Below are 24,641 nucleotides of genomic sequence, written 5' to 3' on the forward strand. Positions count from 1 at the left end.
TATCGAAATTAGATATTTACTTACGATTGATTTACTGGTATTTTTCTAAACCACATTTTTTTGATAGATATAAAAATTAGATAAAAATAAAAAAAACTGTCTGGGAATTTCCAGATAGTAGGGGGGGTAAAATAAAGTAGGGAATTTGCCTGCATTATACATTTTTGTAAAAAAAATTGTTATCACCAAATCAATCATAATGTTAACAACCAAAAAATAATTAATTAAATTAATAAAGTTAATAAATCAATTTTTTTTTAATAAAATAAAATTTATTAAAATTTTAGTTATTATGATTATGAGCTTAACAATTTTGTTACAACACATTAATACTAATAATAATAATAATAATAATAAAAAACTTCATAATAAATAATTACTTAAGTTTTTTTTTGTGACTACAATTAGAGAAATATTAATTTTTTTTTAAATTTTATTTTTTTAATAATTATAAAGTATTTTTTTGATAGTTTATTCATAATTTCAAAAATTAAAAAAAAATTAAACAAATAGATATTTATTGTTGAAATTAGTTATTTTTAACTAAACTAAAAATATATATATTTATATAATAATAATAATTATTTACTAATAAATAATAATAAATATTTTATAACAAACTAATAAAATAATGTTTTCATAACAATATGTTTGACAAAATATGTGACACAAAATTATGGGTAAAATATTAATAGTTATTAATTATTATTATTTATTTATTTTTGATTACAAAACTTACTAATATTATTTGGTGGAAGTATAGGACCCGGAGCTTATGTGGAACACTACTAGTCCCATGTTTAGCACCTGTATGGCCGATACTTGGCTTGTATGGCTGCCGGCTACCTGTCTAACCGTATGCCTGTCCATTAAAATCATTACACTATGTTGTAATCGCCGATCGGTTAGACCAACAACACCAACAACAACACCGCCAACTATTGACTACAACTACTTCAATATTATACGACTGGCCATTGCCTGTCTGTTAGCTACGGTGACTGTAGTCGACTTGTTTGTCAGTCTATATCAGCTCAGATACTATCATCAATGGCTGGCCATTGATGATAGTATCTGAGCTGATATACACACCACCACCTCCACTACCAACAGTTGCCTACATTATCAGGACAGTCATACTAATAGCTACACGACTAGCCATAACCGTTGTTGTCTACCAGTACCGACTAAATGGTCAACACAGTTGCAATTGGTTTATATGGTTTTATCTATTAGCCGATACAGTGGCCAGTAGTCTAACAGTTTGGTCATACGCTACGGTCATACCATCAATAACTGCGGGACAACTACTAGTGATAACTATAGAGTTTTCATTGACTACCCTATTGTTAGTGTTTTGTTCAATTGCCGATCGTTTACCACAACGACAACAATTGTCAGCTAAAAGCGCCGACACCTTAACCTTAACCAACAACTGTCCAAAAGATAGTTCCGGTTTTCTATCGTTACTAACATTTCAATGGGTAGACAGTCTACTGTGGACTGGTTGGCAAAAATCGTTGACTATCAGCAATCTATGGCCACTACGATCGGACGATAGGGTCGACCAATTGATGGCCCAATTTTCTAGACATTATAAGACAACTACAACTACTACCAGTACTACTACTACTACTGGCGGTAGTAGTGTAGGAGTAGTCAGTAGTAATGTATTTACAGCTATTTTGAAAACTTTTTGGTCGACTTATTTGCCGTCAACACTAGCTTTCATAGTATTTGATACGGGAGTCATATTTAGCGCATACCTACTCAAGTATATAACCCAACCATTTATAAACCCAACCTCATAATTATAATAGTATTTTATATATATATATATATATATATTGATATATGTGTTATTAGATATTTGATTGAATTTACCGTCAATGATGATGAGCCCCAATGGCACGGGTATGTCTATGCAACAGCAATACTGGTGCTCAATATGATGGTTGCATTTGCCTACTCTATAAATGCCCAACAAATGACTGTTTTAGGTATGAAATGTAAAATTATCAAAAAAACAAACTATGTTATCATCAGGGGTTTTAAAAATAACAGGCATAAATAATAGATGCCTGTTTTTTGTAAATGCCTGCCCTTTCTATGCCAGAGCCTGGGCATTTATTTTTAGGTGGTGGTGGTGATACCTATTATTTTTTTTATTAATTTATTGATTTATTAAAAATATTGTTTTATCAATATATTTTATTTAGTTATAAACTTTTAATTATAAGGCATAGTAGCCTTGTAGTTGTATAAAGTTGTAATTAATTGTATTAATTTAATTAACATGGTAAAAAAATACTAAATTACTAAATAATATTTTATTAAAAATACAGTTGGCTTTTTTAGAAATTGTTAGCATTGTTAGGACAGGCATTTTAGTTACTTAAATCCCTGATTATTATATATATATATATATATATATAATATATATATGTTTAAAAAAATGTTTGTTTTATGTTTTTTTATAGGACAGCGTATAAAAACATTGCTAACCGGACTGGTCTATCGTAARGCACTGGTATTAAGTAATAGTGCCAAAAATCGTGAGTCAAATACCGGGCAAATAGTTAATCTAATGGCCGTCGATTGTCATCGATTTATTGGTATATACAGTATTATATATATATATATAATAATTTATTTTTTTAAAAAAATTAATTAATTTATTATTTTACTTTATTTATATTTTATCAAGGACTGTTATCGAAATTAAATTTTCTATGGACCACCATTATTCAGATAACATTGGCAGTATATCTACTATACACTGAATTAGGTGTGTCCATTGTTGCCGGTATCCTAGTACTACTGGTAGCTATGATGACCAATATATTTGTTGCCAAAATCAACGATAACTATATGTCCCGACAAATGTCTCACAAAGATCGCCGACAATTGATTACCAATGATGTACTCAATGGTATCAAAGTATTAAAAGTATTTTGTTTTATTTTTCTTATTATTTTATTTTAGATTTTTTTTATTATAGTTATTTAATAATAAAAACTAACTAAAAGATTTAATTAATATATTTAATTATAAATAATTTAGTTTTTTTTAAATGTTAAAACTTGATAATAATATAATATTACTAATATTACTAATATTACTAATATTACTAATATTACTAATATTACTAATATTACTAATATTACTAATATTACTAACATTACTAATATTACTAATATTATTATTAGATTATATAATAGTATTTTTTTATTTTTTTAAATATTTTAATAAATAATATATAAAGTTATATAGAAATCTATAGCATATAAAAATAATTATGTCAATATTAGTTAATTAATTAAATTATCAGATAATTATGTATATAAATAACGTTTTCAATTTATTTAATTATTTAAACTCCAAACCCATATACCCACACCCACCTAAAACACACCCACACCTAAAAAAAACACAAATAGCTATACGCCTGGGAAAAGGCATTCATCGATAAGATATTGCAAATACGCGGCAAAGAGTTGGGATTTTTACGGACAGCCGGCTATTGGTCGACAATATCGCTGCTGACATCAACTTGTCTACCATTTCTAGTAACATTGGCTACGTTTGGCTCCTATATGGCCATCGGTTCGGACACATTGGACGCCCAAAAAGTGTTTGTATCCTTGGCATTGTTTGCTAAGGTCGGGCATTCGGTTATGAATATGCCCGACACTATCAATGAGATAATAATTGTATGGTTTRWTATATATAWATATAAAACAATTATTATAATTATATACAACCTAATTAATTTTCAATAGTCAATAGTTTCAATTAATCGTTTAAACAAATTTCTGGATTTACCCGAACTAACCAATTATGTGACCAATAATATCGATACCATCGATGATGAGAAGGAGGACGAGGATGACAATCACCTAACGGTGCTTAGCATAGAAAACGGTTTTTTTACATGGAATAGCATGGAAACAATTCCCAATAATAATAATAATAATAATGATAATATAATTTTGCAAAATATTAATCTAAAACTAAGCGATGGCCAGTTTGTTGCCGTTATCGGGACAGTTGGTTCAGGTAAAAGTTCGCTATTGTCGGCAATTTTGGGCGAAATGGACCGACTGGGCGGTCAGGTTAACCTACGATCGGCAGGTAGTGGTATTAGTATAGCTTATGTACCACAGCAGGCATGGATCATGAATATGACACTCAGGGATAATATCAAAATGTTTGGTAACAATGATATCATCGACAATAACCAATATTATGGACAAGTGGTCGACTCGTGCGCACTAACCGACGATCTAAGACAACTGCCGGCCGGCGATAGGACAGAGATCGGCGAAAAGGGTACGAATCTGAGCGGTGGTCAAAAACAACGGGTAAGTCTGGCCCGGGCTGTCTATAGTCGGGCCGATCTCTATCTACTGGACGATCCACTGTCGGCAGGTATTTGGACGACAGAAAAAAAACATACCTTTATTTTAACTAAAAAAAAATAATATTAAATATAATTAGTGGACAGTCATGTTGGCCAACATATTATGCGCGAAGTACTGGACTCGCGGACCGGTTTATTACGCCGGAAAACACGTCTAATGGTAACCAATCAGTTGTTTGTGTTGCCGTTTGTCGACCAAATAGTTGTCATGAAATCGGGTAAAATCCAGTCAATCGGTTCCTACGATCAGCTAATCCAAGATAATGAAGATTTCAGACAATTATGGCAACAATATTCCTCCTCATCAGTAGTTGACAGTAATAATAGTGAAAACAATGATATTAATAATAATAATAATGATAATAATAATAATGATAATAATGATAATAATAATAATAATAAAATTACAACAACTGTCCCATTACTTGATGATGAATTGGTGGCCAAAAATAATAATAATACTGATAATAATCGGCTAATCGATGATGAAGTGGTCGAAACCGGCAAAATCAAGCCTAGGGTTTGTATTTAAAAATGATTTTTTTATTCAAAATAATAATAATAATTTACTTAAAATTTAATAAAATGTTAGATTTTTATTTTATTTTTTTTTTTAAATTATAAATTTATCCATAGATTTATCTCAAATACATCCAATCAATGTCAACCAGTTGGACAGTTATCCTAACCCTGGGCTATATGTTGGCCATTGCTAGCGAATCGGCATCGACTTTCTGGCTGAGCTACTGGAGTGATGATCCTGAAAGCTCGTCCCGTAAATCATACTATTTATTGGGTTATACATTGTTGGGTATATCGAAAATCTGTTTACTGGGCCTGTCGTGGACAGGTATTATCAGTACAACAGTATTGGCAGCCAATAGACTATATAAAACACTACTGTCCTCAGTAGTCAATACGTCGATGAGTTTTTTCGATACGACACCATTGGGTCGTATAGTCAACCGATTTAGCAAAGATATCGATATATTAGATACACAGATGTCGTCCACATTAAAGTATGTTTAACTGTATTTATGATTAAAAAAATCAAAACTAATTTTAATATATTTTTTTTAAAAAAATCATAAAACTTTACCTAAGATATACTGTATATTAATAGTATTGAACTTTTTTTTTAATTTTTTTTTGATTGAATGTAAATTATTAAAAAAAAAATTATTATGACATTCAAATAGATATCATATAGAAATATATTATATATAAATTTATATATTTATAAATATATATATATATATAGAAAAAAACATGTTTACGATATCTTGAAATATAATTAAAATTTGTAACAAAAATATATATATATATATATATATATATATATATATATATATATATATATATATATAGTACTTATATATATATATATATTCAGATATTTTTTAAATTATTTTATTATCAAATTAATTATTATTTGTATTTATATATTTAGTTTATTGATATACTGTTTGCTGGCATTATTGAACACACTTATAGTTATTACATTACAAACACCGTTATCATTGCCTGTAATAATCATATTGATTGTTTGCTATATATTTTTACAGGTAAATAAACCAAAAAAAAAAATAAATATTAATAATATTTTTTTAATTTATATTTTCAAAAAAATCTTAATAGAAATTTTATCTAAAAAATTCACGTCAATTAAAACGGTTTGTATTTATTAAAATAACAATAATTATTATTATTATTTATATATATTTTATTTAAATTAAATTTATTGAAAATATTTTTTTTAAAAACATTTATTCTGTGATACATTTTTCTACAATTTTTTTTTTAAATAAAAAAATATAACATTGAATATATAAATATATATAGATTAGAGATGACTACCCGATCGCCTATTTATACACATTTTAGCGAAACCTTGTCGGGTGTGTCCACAATACGAGCCTATGGTTGTCAGCAGCGGTTTATCAATGAATCGGACAGTCGGGTCGAAACCAATCAACGRTGTCTGTATCCAAGTGCTKCRGTAATGGGTTGGATAGTATTACGGCTGGAGTTTTTGTCGCATATGATTAACTATTCGGCCGCMATGTTTGCCGTACTGGCCAAAGGCCAGATTACGGGCGGATCGGTTGGTCTATCCTTACTGTATGCCGACACCATATGCTCATCGATGGATAATTTTGTACGTTTGTCGGCCGTATTGGAGAATAATATGGTTTCYGTCGAACGGGTGGACGAATATTCTGGCCTAAAACCAGAGTCCGACRACAGCAACGGCGCCGGCAATGACGGTAATGGCCAGTCGGCGGCGGCGGCGGATATATTGCCGGACAACAGCAGGGGATGTATAGAGTTTCGTGACTATAGTACCCGATATCGTCCGGGACTGGATCTGGTGCTCAAACATATCAATATTAAAATCAATGCCAAAGAAAAAGTAATTTTTTAATTTAATATATAATATTATATAATATTTATAACTATATTATACAGTAGTATTAAAAGTAATAGTGTATGTATTTTACACCCAAATTATACATTAAATTTCTAATAATGATAATAATTATTATTATTATTATTATTTAATTAATTTTTTTTTAAATTAAAGATCGGAATCGTTGGCCGAACCGGTTCGGGAAAGTCATCAATGAGTTTAGCATTGTTTCGTATCATAGAGTCAGTCGGCGGCCAAATACTAATTGATGGCACAGATATCAGTCGACTACCGCTACCAGAGCTACGATCTGGTCTAACAATCATACCACAGGAACCGGTATTGTTTTGCGGTACTATCCGTTCAAATTTGGATCCGTTTGGCCGGYACTCGGACTCAGACATATGGCAAGCACTGCACAGATCTCATCTCAAACCATATGTTATGTCCGGTAAATCGGGTGGACTCGACTACCCGATCACCGAAGGTGGCGATAATCTGAGTGTTGGTCAGCGACAACTCGTATGTCTGGCCCGTGCATTGCTACGGCAGACAACTGTCCTCGTCCTCGATGAGGCCACGGCTGCCATTGATTGCGAAACCGATCAACTAATACAGCAAACAATTAGGTCAGAGTTTTCCGCAGCAACTGTCCTGACAATAGCTCATCGGCTAAACACTATTCTAGACTCGGATCGGGTGTTAGTCCTATCCGATGGACAGGTAGTCGAGTTTGATTCACCAAACCGTTTGCTATCAGATAGTAATTCCGTATTTTATTTATTAGCTAAAAATGCTGGTATTATTTAAAAAAAATAAAAAAAAATTATTATCATTATTATTATTATTATTATTATATATACATTAATATTTTTTTTTATTTATCAGCATTTATATTAAATTAACTATTATTTTTTAGATTAAAAATAATAAAAACAAAACAAAAATATTGATATTTATAAAAATTTTGTTACTTAAAAACTTTTTTTTTATAAAATATTAATAACATTGTATTTAGTTTTTTTTGAGACTCTTTTTATTTAATAGAAAATTTTTAAAAAAAATATATTAGACTAAAGTATATATAAAATATATATAATTAATAAAACAAAATAAATTTATTTTGTTTTTTTAAAAGTTTAGTTTTCAAATAATTGATTTATTATTGAACTAACATTGAAAGTATATATTTTTATTAGTATAAAAAAATAAAAATTATATCATTTAGTAAAAACTAGTTTTCAATATTTGTTTGTTTAAAAAAAACTTATAACTAAAACACACACATATGTTAGCAATTAATTATGAAATTTTTAAATTGAATTTACATTTGAAAAACATACAAAAATGCATTATATTTAATAAATTTAATATTTAAATAGTTTATGAAAAATATTTTCACTACAAAAATGTCGTAAAATATTATTCACACTATTTTGTATTTAAGTGAAAAAAATAAAAATAAATTGTAATATTTTAGTATAGGATATAAATAAAAAATTGTACAATTAAATAAATTTAAAAAAATAAAATTATCTACCATTTATATTTTTTAGCATTTAATTTTAGTGTATATGCAAACAAAAAAAAATTAATGTAAAAAATATACTAATATATAATTATAATGTTAGATAAAAAATATAAATTTATAAATTTATTATATAACATATTTTTTCAATAAAAAATATATAACATTAATATACTATAATAATCAAGATTCACAATACAGTGTATATTTTATGATAAATTTTTGCATTTAAAATAAAATATATATTTATAGCTATACTATGTGTGTATATGATATCAAATAACATTTTTTTCATTCAACAACAAAAATATTAAAATATTTAATTCAATTATAAAAACAAACTGATTGACTGATAATATCGGTGGTAAAGGGGTTGGCCATCAAATAGGACCTACAATTATGTGTACATCCAGTTCCCACTTTATGGCCGGTTATGTGGAGGACATCTATCATATAACTCATTCATAGCTACCGTTTTTTTAATATCTATCCCTTTCATCAGTTAAATAAGTAATTAATTAAATAAATAATAATATAAATTATTTTGAAAAACAATTTTTTTTCGTTAAATATAATAAAAACAATTTTATATAAATTTATTTATTCAAAATTATTTAATTATTATTTAATAAATGAAAAACATATATAGATTTTTATAAATTGTTAATATATTTTTTTTGCTATTTTTAAATATAGTGTAAATAAATAAATAAATATTTATAAATTTAAATCAATAATATTTAATAATTGTGTTGTTTTTAAAAAAATCTTAGAGATATTTACTATATTTATAGTAATTTTTATATTAATAATACAGTATTATATTGATTGTATATTTTCAAATAAAACTATTAGTTTATTATTCAATATATAAATATATCTATTAATCTAATAAAAAAAATATTTATATATATATAAATCTAAACAACAGTTTATGAACTTAATAAAAAAAATTAAAAATTAATTACATTTTTATACAAATTGTAAACACAGTAACAAACACAGTAAATATTATTTATAATTTTTTTGATCCCGTTTTAATTAAATATATATATATATATATATATATATATATATATATCTATAATAAACACTAGGTGTAATGTCATATAATATACATTTTAAAAAAAATTAAATAAATTACTAAACTTTAAAATAAACTAATCATGTTTTTTAGGGTTAAATTATTATAAACTTTTATTAATTATTATTATTAATATGCGATAAACATTATATATATATAACTCTATTTTAATTAAATATTTATTTTATTTTTTAAAAATTGTTATATAAATAATTCAATTGTCTTATCAATTGATGGCACAGTTACCCATCAATACACAGACAAACATAAATATGCCATCCATTGGGTACCGACATGTTATATATAGTCAATGGGGAGACTGTACTGTATTTTATCAATTAATTATTATCTATTTATGTTAATAAAAAAACATTAGTTATTAGTTAACCTTGATTATATAAACTAATAAATTTTATATATATATATATATATATATATATATATATATATATATATATATAATATAATAAAACTTTATGTGTAAATTGAAGATTAATTAAAATATTATTTTATATCATTTAAATATTGTGTAAAAAATAACACATTTAGATAACTATATTATACAACACTCAGTCAGTAGTAGTAATCAAATAATAGGCAATTATATCATAAAACTAATGAAATTATAATACAATCAATAAATTTTCTATAAAAAAAAAATTCAAAACCTTGTAATATATTCATAGCTAAAGTTCAGGCAATATTTTTAAAAAAAAATAGGAAGTTTCCACAATAATTTCAATCAAATTATCAAGATAAATTAATAATTAGTAATAATTAGTAATTATTATTTCCACTCTAGCTTGTTAATATCAACAAAATAATAATTATAATTATAATATTTTTAAATATTAATATAATAAACAGTAAAATTAATTTACAAATTTTAGTATAAAATTTTTTATTTTTAACTATTTTTAGAAAATTACTAAAAATTCAAATAATTTTCTATTAATTATAATAATCTTCTAATAATAATAATAATAATCTTATAATAATTATAATAATTAATTTTTATTAATAATAAAAAATTTATTAATACTATTAAATATGTAAATTAGATATTTATATTTAGGTATTTTTTTAAAAAATAAAAAATATTTTAGATATAAAAATTAGATAAAAATAAACTGTCTGGGAATTCCCAGGGAATAATAGGGGGAAAAAATAAGGTTTGTAATTTACGTACATTATAAATAATTTTTTTTTTGTAAAAAAAAATTGTTATCACTAGTCATTCATGTTATACATCCACTCAATACCAACAACAAAAATAATGATAAAATTAATAAAGTTAATAACACTCAATTTTTTTAAAAATAAAATAAAATTTATTAAAATTTAGTTATTATTATTATTACTTAATGTTATTTTTTAAATTTTATTTTAACAATTTTGTTTAAAACATTAATACCAATAATAATAATAATAATAAAAACTTCATAATAATTAATAACTTTATAAAAATGTTAATCAATTAGTGAAATATTCAATTTTTTTAGATTTTTTTTTATATAATAATTATAAAGTTTATATTTGATAGTTTATTGAAAATTTTAAAATTAATTAAATAGTTATTTATTATTGTAATTATTTTTTTTATACTAATTGTGTAATTTATACTAATTGTGTAACATTTATTTAATAATAATTAATATTTAATTTAATTTTAATAACAAACTAATAAAATAATGTTTAATAACCATGTGTTTGACAAAATATGTGCCACAAAATTATGGGTAAAATATTTAATTATTAATTATTAGAATAATTAACCATTAATTATTATAATATTTAACTATTAATTATTATAATATTTAACTATTAATTATTATAATATTTAACTATTAATTATTATAATATTTAACTATTAATTATTATAATTAATATAATTGAATATAATATTAGATTTTTGTTCAAATTATAAATTTCTAATTATTATTAATATAATTGAATATAATATTAGATTTTTTTCAAATTATAAATTTATAATTATTATTATTATTTGGTGGAAGTGTAGGACCCGGAGCTTATGTGGAACACTACTAGTCCCAAGTTTAGCAATTGTATGGCCGATACTTGGCTTGTATGGTTGCCGGCTACCTGTCTAACCGTATGCCTGTCCATTAAAATCACTAGACTATGTTGTAATCGCCGATCGGTTAGACCATCAACAACAACAACACCGCCAACTATTGACTACAACTACTTCAATATTATACGACTGGCCATTGCCTGTCTGTTAGCTACGGTAACTGTAGTCGACTTGTTTAGCAGTCTATATCAGCTCCGATACTATCATCAATGGCCAGCTATTGATGACACAACACCACCACCACCGCCACTACCAACAGTTGCCTACATTATCAGGACAGTCATACTAATAGCTACACGACTGGCCATAACCGTAGTTGTCTACCAGTACCGACTAAACGGTCGACACAGCTGTAGTGGCTATATATGGTTTTATTTGTTAGCCGATACAGTGGCCAGCGGTCTAACCGTTTGGTCATACGCTACGGTTAGACCATCAATAACTGCGGGACAACTACTAGTAATATCCACAGAGTTTTCATTGACTATCCTATTGCTAGTGTTTTGTTCATTTGCCGACCGTTTACCACAACAACAACCACAACAACGACAACAATTGTCAGCTAAAAGCGCCGACACCTTAACCTTAACCAAAAACTGTCCAAAAGATAGTTCCGGTTTTCTATCGTTACTAACATTTCAATGGGTAGACAGTCTACTGTGGACTGGTTGGCAAAAATCGTTGACTATCGGCGATCTATGGCCACTACGATCGGCCGATAGAGTCGATCAATTGATGGCCCAATTTTCTAGACATTATAGGACAACTACTACTGCCAGTACTACTGGTGTACGGGTAGTTAGTAGGCAATGGTTGTCTAGAAAGTGGTCGTACATATGGTCTTATAAATGGTGGACAAACCGTAAATCAATTTACAACAAATTAAAATTATCAAAAATATCAGATACCGATAATACCGATAATACCGATAATACCGATAATACCGATAATACCGATAATACCGATAATACCGATAATACCGATGATACCGATGATGATGAGCTAACTGTGCCATTACTTAAGCATAGGTCATCATCACCATCAATGCCAACACCAACCACATCATCAGCACCACTACCGGCTAGTAATGTGTTTACAGCTATTTTGAAAACTTTTTGGTCGACTTATTTGCCGTCAACACTAGCTTTTATAGTATTTGATACGGGAGTCATATTCAGTGCATACCTACTTAAGTATGGACAGCAACCCCTACCCCACCACCCATTATAATAGTATTTTTTTAATTTTATAATTAATTATGTTATTAGATATTTGATTGAGTTTACCGTCAATGATGATGAACCCCAATGGCACGGTTATGTCTATGCGACCGCAATACTGGTGCTCAATATGACGGTTGCATTTTCCTACTCAATAAATGCCCAACAAATGGCTGTTTTAGGTAAATTGTAATGTATTGTATTTTATCATTAACTTTAACATTATAATCAGGGTTTTAAAAAGTGGCTGGCATAAACAATAGATGCCTGTGGTTATTGTAAATGCCTGCCCTGCCTATGCCATTGCATGCCTGGGCATCTATTTTTATAGATGGTGGTGACACCTATTATTTTAATTTTCTATATTATTAATTTATGTATAAAAAAAATATTGTTGTATTACTATATTTGTTTGTTTAGTATACCTATAATTATAAGGTAGTAACTAAGTAGATTAATTGTTAATTTAATTAACACGGTTAAAAATACTAAATTACGTAATATATTTTTATAAATACAGTTGACTTTTTTTTAACAATTTAAGAATTTCATGGAAAATAAAATAGATGTCCAAAATTTATACCATAATCTATTTGGGCATTGCCAGGGCATTTGAGCAGTTATTTACTTAAATCCCTGATTATTATATTTATTGTATTTTTTTAATAAATGCTTGTTTTATGTTTTTTTAGGACAGCGTATAAAAACATTGCTAACCGGACTGGTCTATCGTAAGGCACTGGTATTAAGTAATAGTGCCAAAAATCGGGAGTCTAATACCGGTCAAATAGTTAATCTAATGGCCGTCGATTGTCATCGATTTATTGGTATATATATATATATCAATATAATATATAATTTAATTGTTTTAAAAAATTTAATTATTTTTATTTTTTGAAAAAAGGGTTGTTATCGAAATTAAATTTTTTATGGACAGCCTTTATCCAGATAACATTGGCTGTATATCTACTATACACTGAATTAGGTGTGTCCATTGTTGCCGGTATCCTAGTATTACTGGTAGCTATGATGACCAATATATTTGTTGCCAAAATCAATGATAACTATATGTCACGACAAATGTCTCACAAAGATCGTCGACAATTGATTACCAATGATGTACTCAATGGTATCAAAGTTTTAAAAGTATTTGTTTTATTTTATTTTTAATTTAATTTTATTATTATTTTATTTTATTTATATATATTTAAGTTTTTTTAAATTATGATAAATGCTTAATAATTTAGTTTTAATAAATAAAATGTTAAAACATGATAATAATATAATATTACTAATAATAATAATATTAGATTATATAATAGTATTTTTTATTTTTAAAAAAAATTATTTTAATAAATAATATCTATTAATATTTTAAAAATCTATATCATATATCTATAATTATGTTAATATTTTATATTAATTATTTATTTTTAATTATATATATAACTTTTTTATATTTATTTATATATACTTCACACCCATACACCAATAACACACCCACACCTATAACACATCCACACCTATAACACACCCACACCTAAAAAACACAAATAGCTATACGCCTGGGAAAAGGCATTCATCGATAAGATATTGCAAATACGCGGCAAAGAGTTGGGATTTTTACGGACAGCCGGCTATTGGTCGACAATATCTCTACTGACATCAACTTGTCTACCATTTATGGTAACATTGGCTACGTTTGGCTCGTATTTGGCCATCGGTTCGGACACATTGGACGCCCAAAAAGTTTTTGTATCCTTGGCATTGTTTGCCAACGTCGGGAATTCAGTAATGAATATGCCCGACACTATCAACGAGATAATAATTGTATGGTTTTTTTGGTTATATAAAAAATTATTATAATTATATTAAACTAAAAAATATATTTTTTTAGTCAATAGTTTCAATTAATCGTTTAAACAAATTTCTGGATTTACCCGAACTAACCAATTATGTGACCAATAATATCGATACCATCGATAATGAGGAGGACGAGGATGACAACCACCTAACGGTGCTTAGCATAGAAAACGGTTGTTTTACATGGAATAGCATGGAATCAAATCCTAATAATAATAGTAATAATAATAATAATCTAATTTTGCAAAATATTAACCTAAATGTAAGCGATGGCCAGTTTGTTGCCATTATCGGTACAGTTGGTTCGGGTAAAAGTTCGCTATTGTCGGCAATTTTGGGCGAAATGAACCGATTGGGCGGTCAGGTTAACCTACGATCGGCAGGTGGTCTAAGTGTGGCTTATGTACCACAGCAGCCGTGGATCATGAATATGACACTCAGATATAATATCCAAATGTTTGGCAACAATCGTATCGCCGACGACTATACGGATGATGGACACCAGTATTACCGTCGAGTAGTCGACTCGTGCGCCCTAACCGACGATCTGAGACAACTGCCGGCCGGCGATAGGACAGAGATCGGCGAAAAGGGTACGAATCTGAGCGGTGGTCAAAAACAACGGGTAAGTCTGGCCCGGGCTGTCTATAGTCGGGCCGATCTCTATCTAATGGACGATCCATTGTCGGCAGGTATTTGGACGACTAAAAAAAACATACATTTATTTTAACTAAAAAAAATATTATTAGTGGACAGTCATGTTGGCCAACATATTATGCGTGAAGTACTGGACTCGCGGACCGGTTTATTACGCGGAAAAACCCGACTAATGGTAACCAATCAGTTGTTTGTGTTGCCGTTTGTCGACCAAATAGTTGTCATGAAATCGGGTAAAATCCATGCAATCGGTTCCTATGATCAGCTAATCCATGAAAATGAAGATTTCAGACAATTATGGCAACAATATTCCTCCACATCAGCAGTAGTTGATAGTAATCCAAATGATATTGAAAACAATGAAAATAATAATAATAATAAAAATATTGATACAACTGTCCCATTACTTGATGATGAATTGGTGGCCAATAATAATGATAATAACGATAATAATCGGCTAATCGATGATGAAGTGGTCGAAACCGGCAAAATCAAGCCTAGGGTTTGTATTTAATTTGTAGTTTAAAAGTAAAGACAAAAAAATATTTAATAATAATATTTTTTATTTTTTAAACAAAATTTATTTTGTGTTTTCTTATATTCTCTCTCTCTCTCTCTTTCTCTCTCTCTCTCACTATCTCTCTCTCTCTCWCTMTCTCTCTCTCTCTCACTCTCTCTCTCTAAATATATATATCTTATATTATATTTTCTGTAGATTTATCTAAAATATATCCAATCAATGTCAACCTGTTGGACAGTTATCCTAATCCTGGGCTATATGTTAGCCATTGCTAGCGAATCGGCATCGACTTTCTGGCTGAGCTTCTGGAGTGATGATCCTGAAAGTTCGTCCCATAAGTCCTACTATTTATTAGGTTATACATTGTTGGGTACATCGAAAATCTGTTTACTGGGCCTGTCGTGGACAGGTATTATCAGTACAACAGTATTGGCAGCCAATCGACTATATAAAACACTACTGTCCTCAGTAGTCAATACGTCGATGAGTTTTTTCGATACGACACCATTGGGTCGTATAGTCAACCGATTTAGCAAAGATATTGATATATTAGATACACAGATGTCGTCCACATTAAGGTATGTGTTTTGAAAAAAATCATAAAACATTAGCTAAGATATACTATATATTAATAGTATTGAACTTTTTTTGTTAATTGAATGTAAATTATATTTAAAAAAATTATTATGACATTCAAAAACACATATATCATATTTTTTTCAATATATATATATTATATAATATATATAGAAAAAATCAAGTTTACTATATCTTCAAATATAATTAACAATTTTAATATATATAGTATTTTAAACTGTTATATATTAATATATATACTGTATATAGTATATTAGTATATCTACAGTATATATTTATTATTTTCTTATCAAATTAATTATTATTATTACTTTTATATAACTTTATTTTAGTTTATTGATATACTGTTTGCTGGCATTATTGAACACACTTATAGTTATTACATTACAAACACCGTTATCATTGCCGGTAATAATCATATTGATTGTCTGCTATATATTATTACAGGTAAATAAACAAACAAATAAAATAATAATAATAATATTTTATAAGATAACAAAAAATTTAAAAAAAATTATATTAATAATATTTTTCTTTAATTTATATTTTTTGAAAATTTAATAGAAATTTTATCTAAAAAATTCACGTCAATTAAAACGGTTTGTATTTTAAAATAATAATTATTATTATTAGTATTTATATTTAAAAAAATTAAATTTATTGAAAATATTTTTTAAACATTTATTCTGTAATAGATTTCTATACATTTTTAAAAAATATATATATTATAATATATACATTGAATATATATAGATTAGAGATGACTACCCGATCGCCTATTTATACACATTTTAGCGAAACCTTGTCGGGTGTGTCAACCATACGAGCTTATGGATGTCAGCAGCGGTTTATTAGGGAATCGGACAGTCGAGTGGAAATCAATCAACAATGTCTGTATCCAAGTGCTTCAGTTACCGGTTGGATAGTATTACGACTGGAGTTTCTGTCGCATATGATTACCTATTCGGCCGCAATGTTTGCCGTACTGGCCAAAGGTACGGGAATTACGGGCGGATCGGTTGGTCTATCGTTACTGTATGCCGATAGTATTTGCGGATCAATGGGCAGTTTAGTCAGATTGTCGGCCGTATTGGAAAATAATATGGTTTCCGTCGAACGGGTGGACGAATATTCTGGCCTAAAACCAGAGTCCGACGACAGCAACGGCGCCGGCAATGACTGTAATGGTCAGTCTAGTGACCGCCGACGGCCGGACGACAGCAAAGGATGTATAGAGTTTCGTGACTATAGTACCCGATATAGACAGGGACTGGATCTGGTGCTCAAACATATCAATATTAAAATCAATGCCAAAGAAAAAGTTAGTTTTTTTATATATGATATATAATATTTATAACTATTATTATACAGTAGTAGTAGTAGTAGTAGTAGTAGTAGTAGTAGTAGTAGTAGTCAGTAGTAGTAGTAGTAGTAGTAGTAGTAGTAGTAGTAGTAGTAGTAGTAGTAGTAGTAGTAGTAGTAGTAGTAGTAGTAGTAGTAGTCATAATAGTAGTAGTAWTAGTAGTCATAATAGTAGTAGTATTAGTAGTAGTAGTATATGTATTTTACACCCAAATTATACATTAAATTTCTAATAATAATAATAATAATAATAATTTTTTTTACTTATTATTTAAAGATTGGAATCGTTGGCCGAACCGGTTCGGGAAAGTCATCCATGAGTTTAGCATTATTTCGTATCATAGAGTCAGTCGGCGGCCAAATACTCATTGACGGCACAGATATCAGTCGACTACCACTACCAGTGCTACGATCTGGCCTAACAATCATACCACAGGAACCGGTATTGTTTTGCGGTACTATCCGTACAAATTTGGATCCGTTTGGCCGGCACTCGGATTCGGACATATGGCAAGCACTGGACAGATCTCATCTCAAACCGTATGTTTTATCGGGTAAATCAGGACTCGACTACCCGATCAGCGAAGGTGGCGATAACATGAGTGTCGGTCAACGACAACTGGTATGTCTGGCCCGTGCATTACTACGCCATACGACTGTCCTGATCCTCGATGAGGCCACGGCTGCCATTGATGTGGAAACCGATCGACTAATACAGCAAACAATTAGGTCAGAGTTTTCCGACGCAACTGTCCTGACAATAGCTCATCGGCTAAATACTATCCTCGACTCGGATCGGGTTATAGTCCTATCCGATGGACAGGTAGTCGAGTTTGATTCGCCCCGCAGTTTACTATCGGATAGTAATTCCCAGTTTTATTTATTAGCTAAAAATGCTGGTATTATTTAATTAAAAAAAATGAATATATAAATTATTTAAATTTTATTTTTATTATTATTATTATATACATAAATAATTTTTTTGTTATGTATTTATCAGCATTTATATTACTAATTAAACTATTATTTTTTAAATTAAAAAAATTAAATATTTATTATTATTTTTTATAAAATACTAATAACAATGTATTTAGTTTTTAAAAACACTTTTTAATTAATAGAAATTAAAAGTAAAAATATTAGACTAAATTATATATAAAATATATATATAATAAATAAAACAAAATAAATTTATTTTAGTTTTTTTAAAGTTTAGTTTTTAAATAATTTTTTTTTATTATTGAACTAACATTGAAAGTATATATATATTTATTTTGTTAAAATAACTAAATATTATATCATTTAGAAAAAACTAGTTTTCAATTTTTGTTTAAAAAAACTTATCACTAAAACACACATATGTTAGCAATTAATTATTAAAAAAATAAAATCATTTACATTTAACATTGCATTATATTTAATAACAAATAATCTTTAATACTATTATTTTACTATAAAAATGTTTGAAAATTATTCACACTATTTTATATCTATAGTAATTTTTTTGTGTAATGTATTTATAAATTATATATAAAATTTATACAATTAAATACAAAAATAAATTTAAATAATATTTAACTAATATTATATACCATTTTATTTGTAGTGCATTTAATTTTATATATTTATATACAGTATATATAAATATCGTACAGAATATTCTCATTAAATAATAATAATAATATTCAATAATAAAGCCATGAATAACATTAACAACAATAAAAAAGAGAGAAAAAAACTATTTATAGATTTAATATATTATATATAATATTACAATAAATATATGTCTTTAATATACAATTATAATAAAGATAACAATATATTGATATATTATATTATCAATAGTTACAATTATAATCTATATTTAATATTTAATATGTAACTATAAATAGTAATAGAAATTTATTTTTAATATATATTTTTTTTGAATAAAATAAATAAATAAATAGATTTTTCATAGAATAAAATCTATATATATATATATAATTATTAATAATTTTAATAATTGAATTATTCTTAAAAATATTTTATTTATTTTCTAAATTTTTCAAAAAAAAATTTATGTTATCAAAAATATATAATATTTTTTTGATAGATAAACTAGAATATGATTAGTAAAAAAAATTTAATCTATGATATTAAATATATAAATATTTTATTTAACTAATATTACATTATATAATAGTGTGCAAAAAACACGCAAAATTACATGTTTTTTTAGAGTAGAAAATAACTATTTAGTAATAGTAATGCAAAAAAATAAGAAAATATTTTTTATATTATTATTAAAAATTTATGAATAATTTTTTTTCTTATTTTATTGATTTATTTTTGCTCAATATATATACTGTACAGTATATATCCAAAAAACATTATCTTTTATAATACTAAATACAGTATTATTAACGACACGACATTTTTTATTATTATAGGAGTGTATCACCAAAAATAAAAAAAATAAAATAAAACAATATAAAAGACAAAAGAAAATTTTGAGACATATATATATATATAGTATATAACAGTATACTATAGTATAATATCAGTGAAAATATTTTTAATAAAATATATTAACCACCAAAATAGATGTCAATTAAATAGAGAGAGAGAGAGAGAGAGAGAGAGAGAGAGAGATTATTATTAATCGTTTAATATTTTAGTACAATATTTTTTTAATATATATATATACCCTGTATATCAATAACCTTATATTGATATATATTGTATAATGAATTATATAATACAATATAATTATATATATATAAGATTTGATACTTAACTGTACATTGCGTGCACTCATAGACATTATTAGACATTAAGAGGACAGGTATTTGTTGAGAGATTTTTATTGAACACATTATCAAACAAATAGTTGGTGTGTCCTCACTATCTCTCTCTCTCTCTCTCTCTCTCTCTCTCTCTCTCTCTTCTCTCTCTCTCTCTCTCTCTCTCTCTCTCTTTGTCTCTCTTTTCACTCTATCTATACTAAATGTACAGTTAGTTTAGGGACTGGTATGTTATATGAGTGAGTGAGTGAGTGAGTGATCGCACTTATTATTATTCAATCAAAAATATATATCACTGAAAATACTGTACAAAAAACAGTTTACTATAACATCAATGATGTTATAGTGTGTGTGTGTGTGTATTAAATGACTGTCAGTTTTGATTTTATTTTTTGCTTTTTATTTGCTAAATACAAAATCATAATCAGAAAAAATATTATTATTATTATTGATCGATATTAATGTATCAAAAAAAAAAAATTGAATTTTGTTTTTTTGTTGTTTAACTGATGTGTCAATTATTATGTATTATATGTGTGTTTAATCCGATAAATAATAATAATAATAATTAGTTTGTAATTTATTATTTATTTAGTTATTATATATCATCAGTTGTTTAACCCATTCAATTGAAATTAATCGATATATTATATAATAATAATAATAATATATATAATTTAATCAATCATTTTATGGCATATTAATGACAGATATATAAATTATATATTAATATATATATATATATATACTGTAATATACATTATATATTATATGAATTATTAATTGTCAATTAAAAAGTAATTTTCAAAATAAACTATTAAAAAATAAATTGTTATTTAATACTATATTAAATAATAATAATAATAAAACTATTTTCAACAGCAAAAAAATAGTTAATAAAAAAATTTGTTTAATTTAAATAATAATTTTTAACTCATGAAATAAAACAATATTATTAATAATAAATAAAATTATCAATAATAATACTACAACTAATAAAAAATAATAAATTTTTAATTAGTTTTTAATTAAAAAAATATATGATTTATTTTAAAAATAAAAACTAATTACAAGTTATACTACTAATTGCTTATATATATAACAATAAAATATAACAATATAGCACCGGGAGGTTTGAGTATCTATAAAAAAAATTAATAAAAATGCCGTCCTATATGTCTAGTAGTCTATCAATGGTTAAGTCGATACTAATATTTATTGTTGTACTGAGTATTATCGGTTCAATCGCCCAATTATTATCGGCACTGTTATCATTGGCATCGGCCCAGGATATTGAAAATCTGAGTGATCAACGTATGATGGGTAAGCATATATTATAGTTAAAATAATTAAATAATAATTAAATAATAATTTTTTAAAATTATTTTTAAAAAATAATTTGATTTTTAGAAATAGATAGTTATTTTTTAATATATTTTTTATTATATAAAAATATAATAATCTAATAAAATATTTATTTAATTTATTAAAGAATATTCTATATATCAATATATACTGCATATAACTAATAGAGTTTTGAAATTTTCTATAACATTAAAAAAAATTAAAAATTAATTATTAGGTTTTTAATTATATATTTAATAAAAATTTAGTATAATTTAGTAATCTTTTAATTTTAATATTTTTTTTTTAAAAATAAATTAAACTAAAATAATTAATTAAATTTTTTTTGGTTGGGTTTTAAGAAATGGGTGCAATAGCTATGCTTATAATGGCACTGGTATGTTTTACATTTGAATTGATTGGTTTGTTGGGCATACTGGCCACCAATTTGTCGGTAATGTCCGTATTTGCTATTGTCATGACTGTGGCTACAATTATCAGCTGTTTTACCGGTACGGGTGGACTCAAGTTTCTGATTATTTTGCTGAACCTATCGATGTCGGCCCTGTCCTTCATTTATCTCTATCTATGTGTCAGGTATTTGTTAATATAATTAAATTTTTATTGTATGTGTGTGTATGTGTGTGTGTGTGTGTGTGTGTGTGTGTGTGTGTGTATGTGTGTATATGTGTGTGTATGTGTGTGTATGTGTGTGTATGTGTGTGTATGTGTGTGTGTGTGTGTGTGTGTGTGTGTGTGTGTGTGTGTGTGTGTGTATGTGTGTGTATGTGTATGTACTCTGCCTTTAAATTGATATAAAAAAATTATTTTATACCAAAAATTTAGACGAAAAGAAAAGGAAGAGTTCAGACAACGAAATTCAATGTCTGTTTCGGTTATCAACGATATGAACGATGGACTCATGAATAATACTAATAATATCAACAATAATAGCCATCACAATGGGAACGGTAGGAAAATTAGCTCATAGATACTGATACTGATGCTGATGATTATGGGCTAATATACGGTAAAAAAATATTGATATACCTGTATATATATACAGGTATAATATAGCGCACATGTATTTCGCATATACAGTAAAAATTTATATGTAAAAAAAATAAAATATTATAATTATATATACGGTATATAGTGTATAATATTTTATCAATTATTGTATTATATATATTAATTATAGATGATATTATTATAATTAGTCAATAAATAAAAAAAATTTTATTGATAGAAATGTTCATCCCCTCCCCCTCCCCATTCCCCCATTTATCCAACCATACATTATGAGCTTAATGTGTTAATTATTTATTATATTTTAAATTTTTTTATATTAATCATAAATATTACTAAATATTAAAAATTATCTAATAATATATAAATATGTGTTATATTTTCAATGCACTCATTTATTAATTAAATTATTATAATAATAATTATTATTATTAATATTATTCATGTTTTACGTATTTAATAAAAAATAATATTTAAATAATCTATTATTATGTTATTATTAAACAAAATTTTTAATAAAAATAAAACAATTTCAACAAAATTTATTTAATACTTATATAATATGTGTGATTAAACAATAACACTACAAAAAATTTATTGACATTTTTTTAATAATATAAAAGTACTATTATTATTATTATTATCAATATTACATGTTTTCATATATATATAAATAACTCCCAAAAAATAGGATATTATAACAAAACAAAAAATAAGAAAATAAAAAGTGCTTTAATTTTATTACTTTGTTTTATCTATATATATATATATATATTAAGTGCAATGCAATTAAATTGTGTATACTCTTTTAGGTTTATCGCCCTTTTTTCGCGTTCAATGTTTTTTTTTGGGGTGTCTGGTTGAGAAACATATATATATATATATATCAGGTGAATATGATGACCAATCAATGCCGCCTCCTGTTTTTTTGCATCAAATCTAATGATATGCTCTCCAAAACATTCTTTAAGAGTATTGAACACATAGTTAAAACCAATGATTGTTTGCCAAACGTTTTCTTGGTATAGTAGCGCTGAACGTTTCAGTGACTTGTAAACTTCTAATGTTACACTTTGAGTTAGAAATATTGACGCAATAATACGTCAAAAATGGTTTTTTTGTGCCAAAATGTTGCATATACTGATAATAAATACTAAGTAATAATAATAATAATACTAAAGTCATATAATTGAGAAATCATAGCAACAAATTGATGTTTTATTTTTCGTAGAAATTTTTTTTTTTGTATATTAGTAGTTGAATATACTGTATATTATATATATATATATATATATATATATAACATAATTTATTCAATAGATTTCTACACACACACAAAATAGATTATTAGATGATCCTATAAAAAACTAGGGTTGCTAAATGTCCTCTAATAAATTAGATGGATTTTTATTTAAAAATTATTATTATTTAATATTATTAAATTAACTGTATCTATAATATATGTGTAAAATTTAATTTCAATAATACAAAATAAAATTTTATATGTATTATAATTTAATATTATTAGTAAAGCATACTTTTTATGTGTCTATTAGATATTAAATCTTTAATTTAATAAGATATTTATTTAAACAAAAATAACTGGTTTATTATAATTAAATTAAAAAATTATTTAATTTATTAACATTCATTAATTCATATATTTGATTAATTGTATTATATAATAAATACATTTGTCCTAAAATATTATCTGGCAATCCTA

The 24,641-nt window shown here is 26.1% G+C and overlaps 4 protein-coding genes across 4 annotated transcripts; all 4 read left to right on the forward strand.

Moving 5' to 3' along the window:
* The first annotated feature begins 775 nt into the window (after positions 1-775).
* On the forward strand, positions 776-4,677 carry LOC128954217 (multidrug resistance-associated protein 1-like). The gene is made up of 9 exons (XM_054299791.1): positions 776-1,070; positions 1,114-1,774; positions 1,867-2,000; positions 2,481-2,615; positions 2,708-2,949; positions 3,441-3,718; positions 4,019-4,431; positions 4,501-4,609; positions 4,653-4,677. Exons 1-9 carry the CDS (start codon positions 776-778, stop codon positions 4,675-4,677), a joined length of 2,292 nt encoding a protein of 763 aa, XP_054155766.1.
* Positions 4,678-4,862: 185 nt separating this feature from the next.
* On the forward strand, positions 4,863-8,829 carry LOC128954098 (ATP-binding cassette sub-family C member 3-like). Its single transcript, XM_054299666.1, has 7 exons — positions 4,863-4,943; positions 5,060-5,442; positions 5,874-5,988; positions 6,062-6,096; positions 6,266-6,836; positions 7,008-7,629; positions 8,732-8,829. Exons 2-7 carry the CDS (start codon positions 5,084-5,086, stop codon positions 8,827-8,829), a joined length of 1,800 nt encoding a protein of 599 aa, XP_054155641.1. The 5' UTR covers positions 4,863-4,943; positions 5,060-5,083.
* A 2,295-nt stretch (positions 8,830-11,124) lies between these two features.
* LOC128954099 (multidrug resistance-associated protein 1-like) lies at positions 11,125-19,374 on the forward strand. Its single transcript, XM_054299667.1, has 14 exons — positions 11,125-11,184; positions 11,466-12,733; positions 12,809-12,942; positions 13,453-13,587; positions 13,665-13,906; positions 14,318-14,590; positions 14,658-15,315; positions 15,373-15,782; positions 15,996-16,378; positions 16,730-16,844; positions 16,962-16,996; positions 17,151-17,718; positions 18,037-18,645; positions 19,366-19,374. The coding sequence occupies exons 1-14, from the start codon at positions 11,137-11,139 to the stop codon at positions 19,372-19,374; spliced, it is 4,887 nt and encodes a 1,628-aa protein (XP_054155642.1). The 5' UTR covers positions 11,125-11,136.
* A 2,334-nt stretch (positions 19,375-21,708) lies between these two features.
* Positions 21,709-22,880, forward strand: LOC128954101 (uncharacterized). Its single transcript, XM_054299668.1, has 3 exons — positions 21,709-21,868; positions 22,252-22,486; positions 22,736-22,880. The coding sequence occupies exons 1-3, from the start codon at positions 21,709-21,711 to the stop codon at positions 22,878-22,880; spliced, it is 540 nt and encodes a 179-aa protein (XP_054155643.1).
* The last annotated feature ends 1,761 nt before the right edge of the window (positions 22,881-24,641 follow it).

The sequence above is a fragment of the Oppia nitens genome, unplaced genomic scaffold (genome assembly GCF_028296485.1).
Source record: "Oppia nitens isolate AA-2021 unplaced genomic scaffold, nextdenovo-longstitch-racon4-pilon3 scaffold25_pilon_pilon_pilon, whole genome shotgun sequence".
Classification (NCBI taxonomy): domain Eukaryota; kingdom Metazoa; phylum Arthropoda; class Arachnida; order Sarcoptiformes; family Oppiidae; genus Oppia; species Oppia nitens.

Excerpts from the sequence above, each read along its gene's own strand:
- LOC128954101 (XM_054299668.1), top strand. The coding sequence starts at position 21,709 with ATGCCGTCCTATATGTCTAGTAGTCTATCAATGGTTAAGTCGATACTA. Across the intron at positions 21,869-22,251 it reads GAGTGATCAACGTATGATGG|AAATGGGTGCAATAGCTATG; the intron begins GTAAGCATATAT and ends TTGGGTTTTAAG. Across the intron at positions 22,487-22,735 it reads TATCTCTATCTATGTGTCAG|ACGAAAAGAAAAGGAAGAGT; the intron begins GTATTTGTTAAT and ends CCAAAAATTTAG.
- LOC128954099 (XM_054299667.1), top strand. The coding sequence starts at position 11,137 with ATGTTTAATAACCATGTGTTTGACAAAATATGTGCCACAAAATTATGG. Across the intron at positions 13,588-13,664 it reads CGATTGTCATCGATTTATTG|GGTTGTTATCGAAATTAAAT; the intron begins GTATATATATAT and ends TTTTGAAAAAAG. Across the intron at positions 16,845-16,961 it reads TCTGCTATATATTATTACAG|AAATTTTATCTAAAAAATTC; the intron begins GTAAATAAACAA and ends AAAATTTAATAG.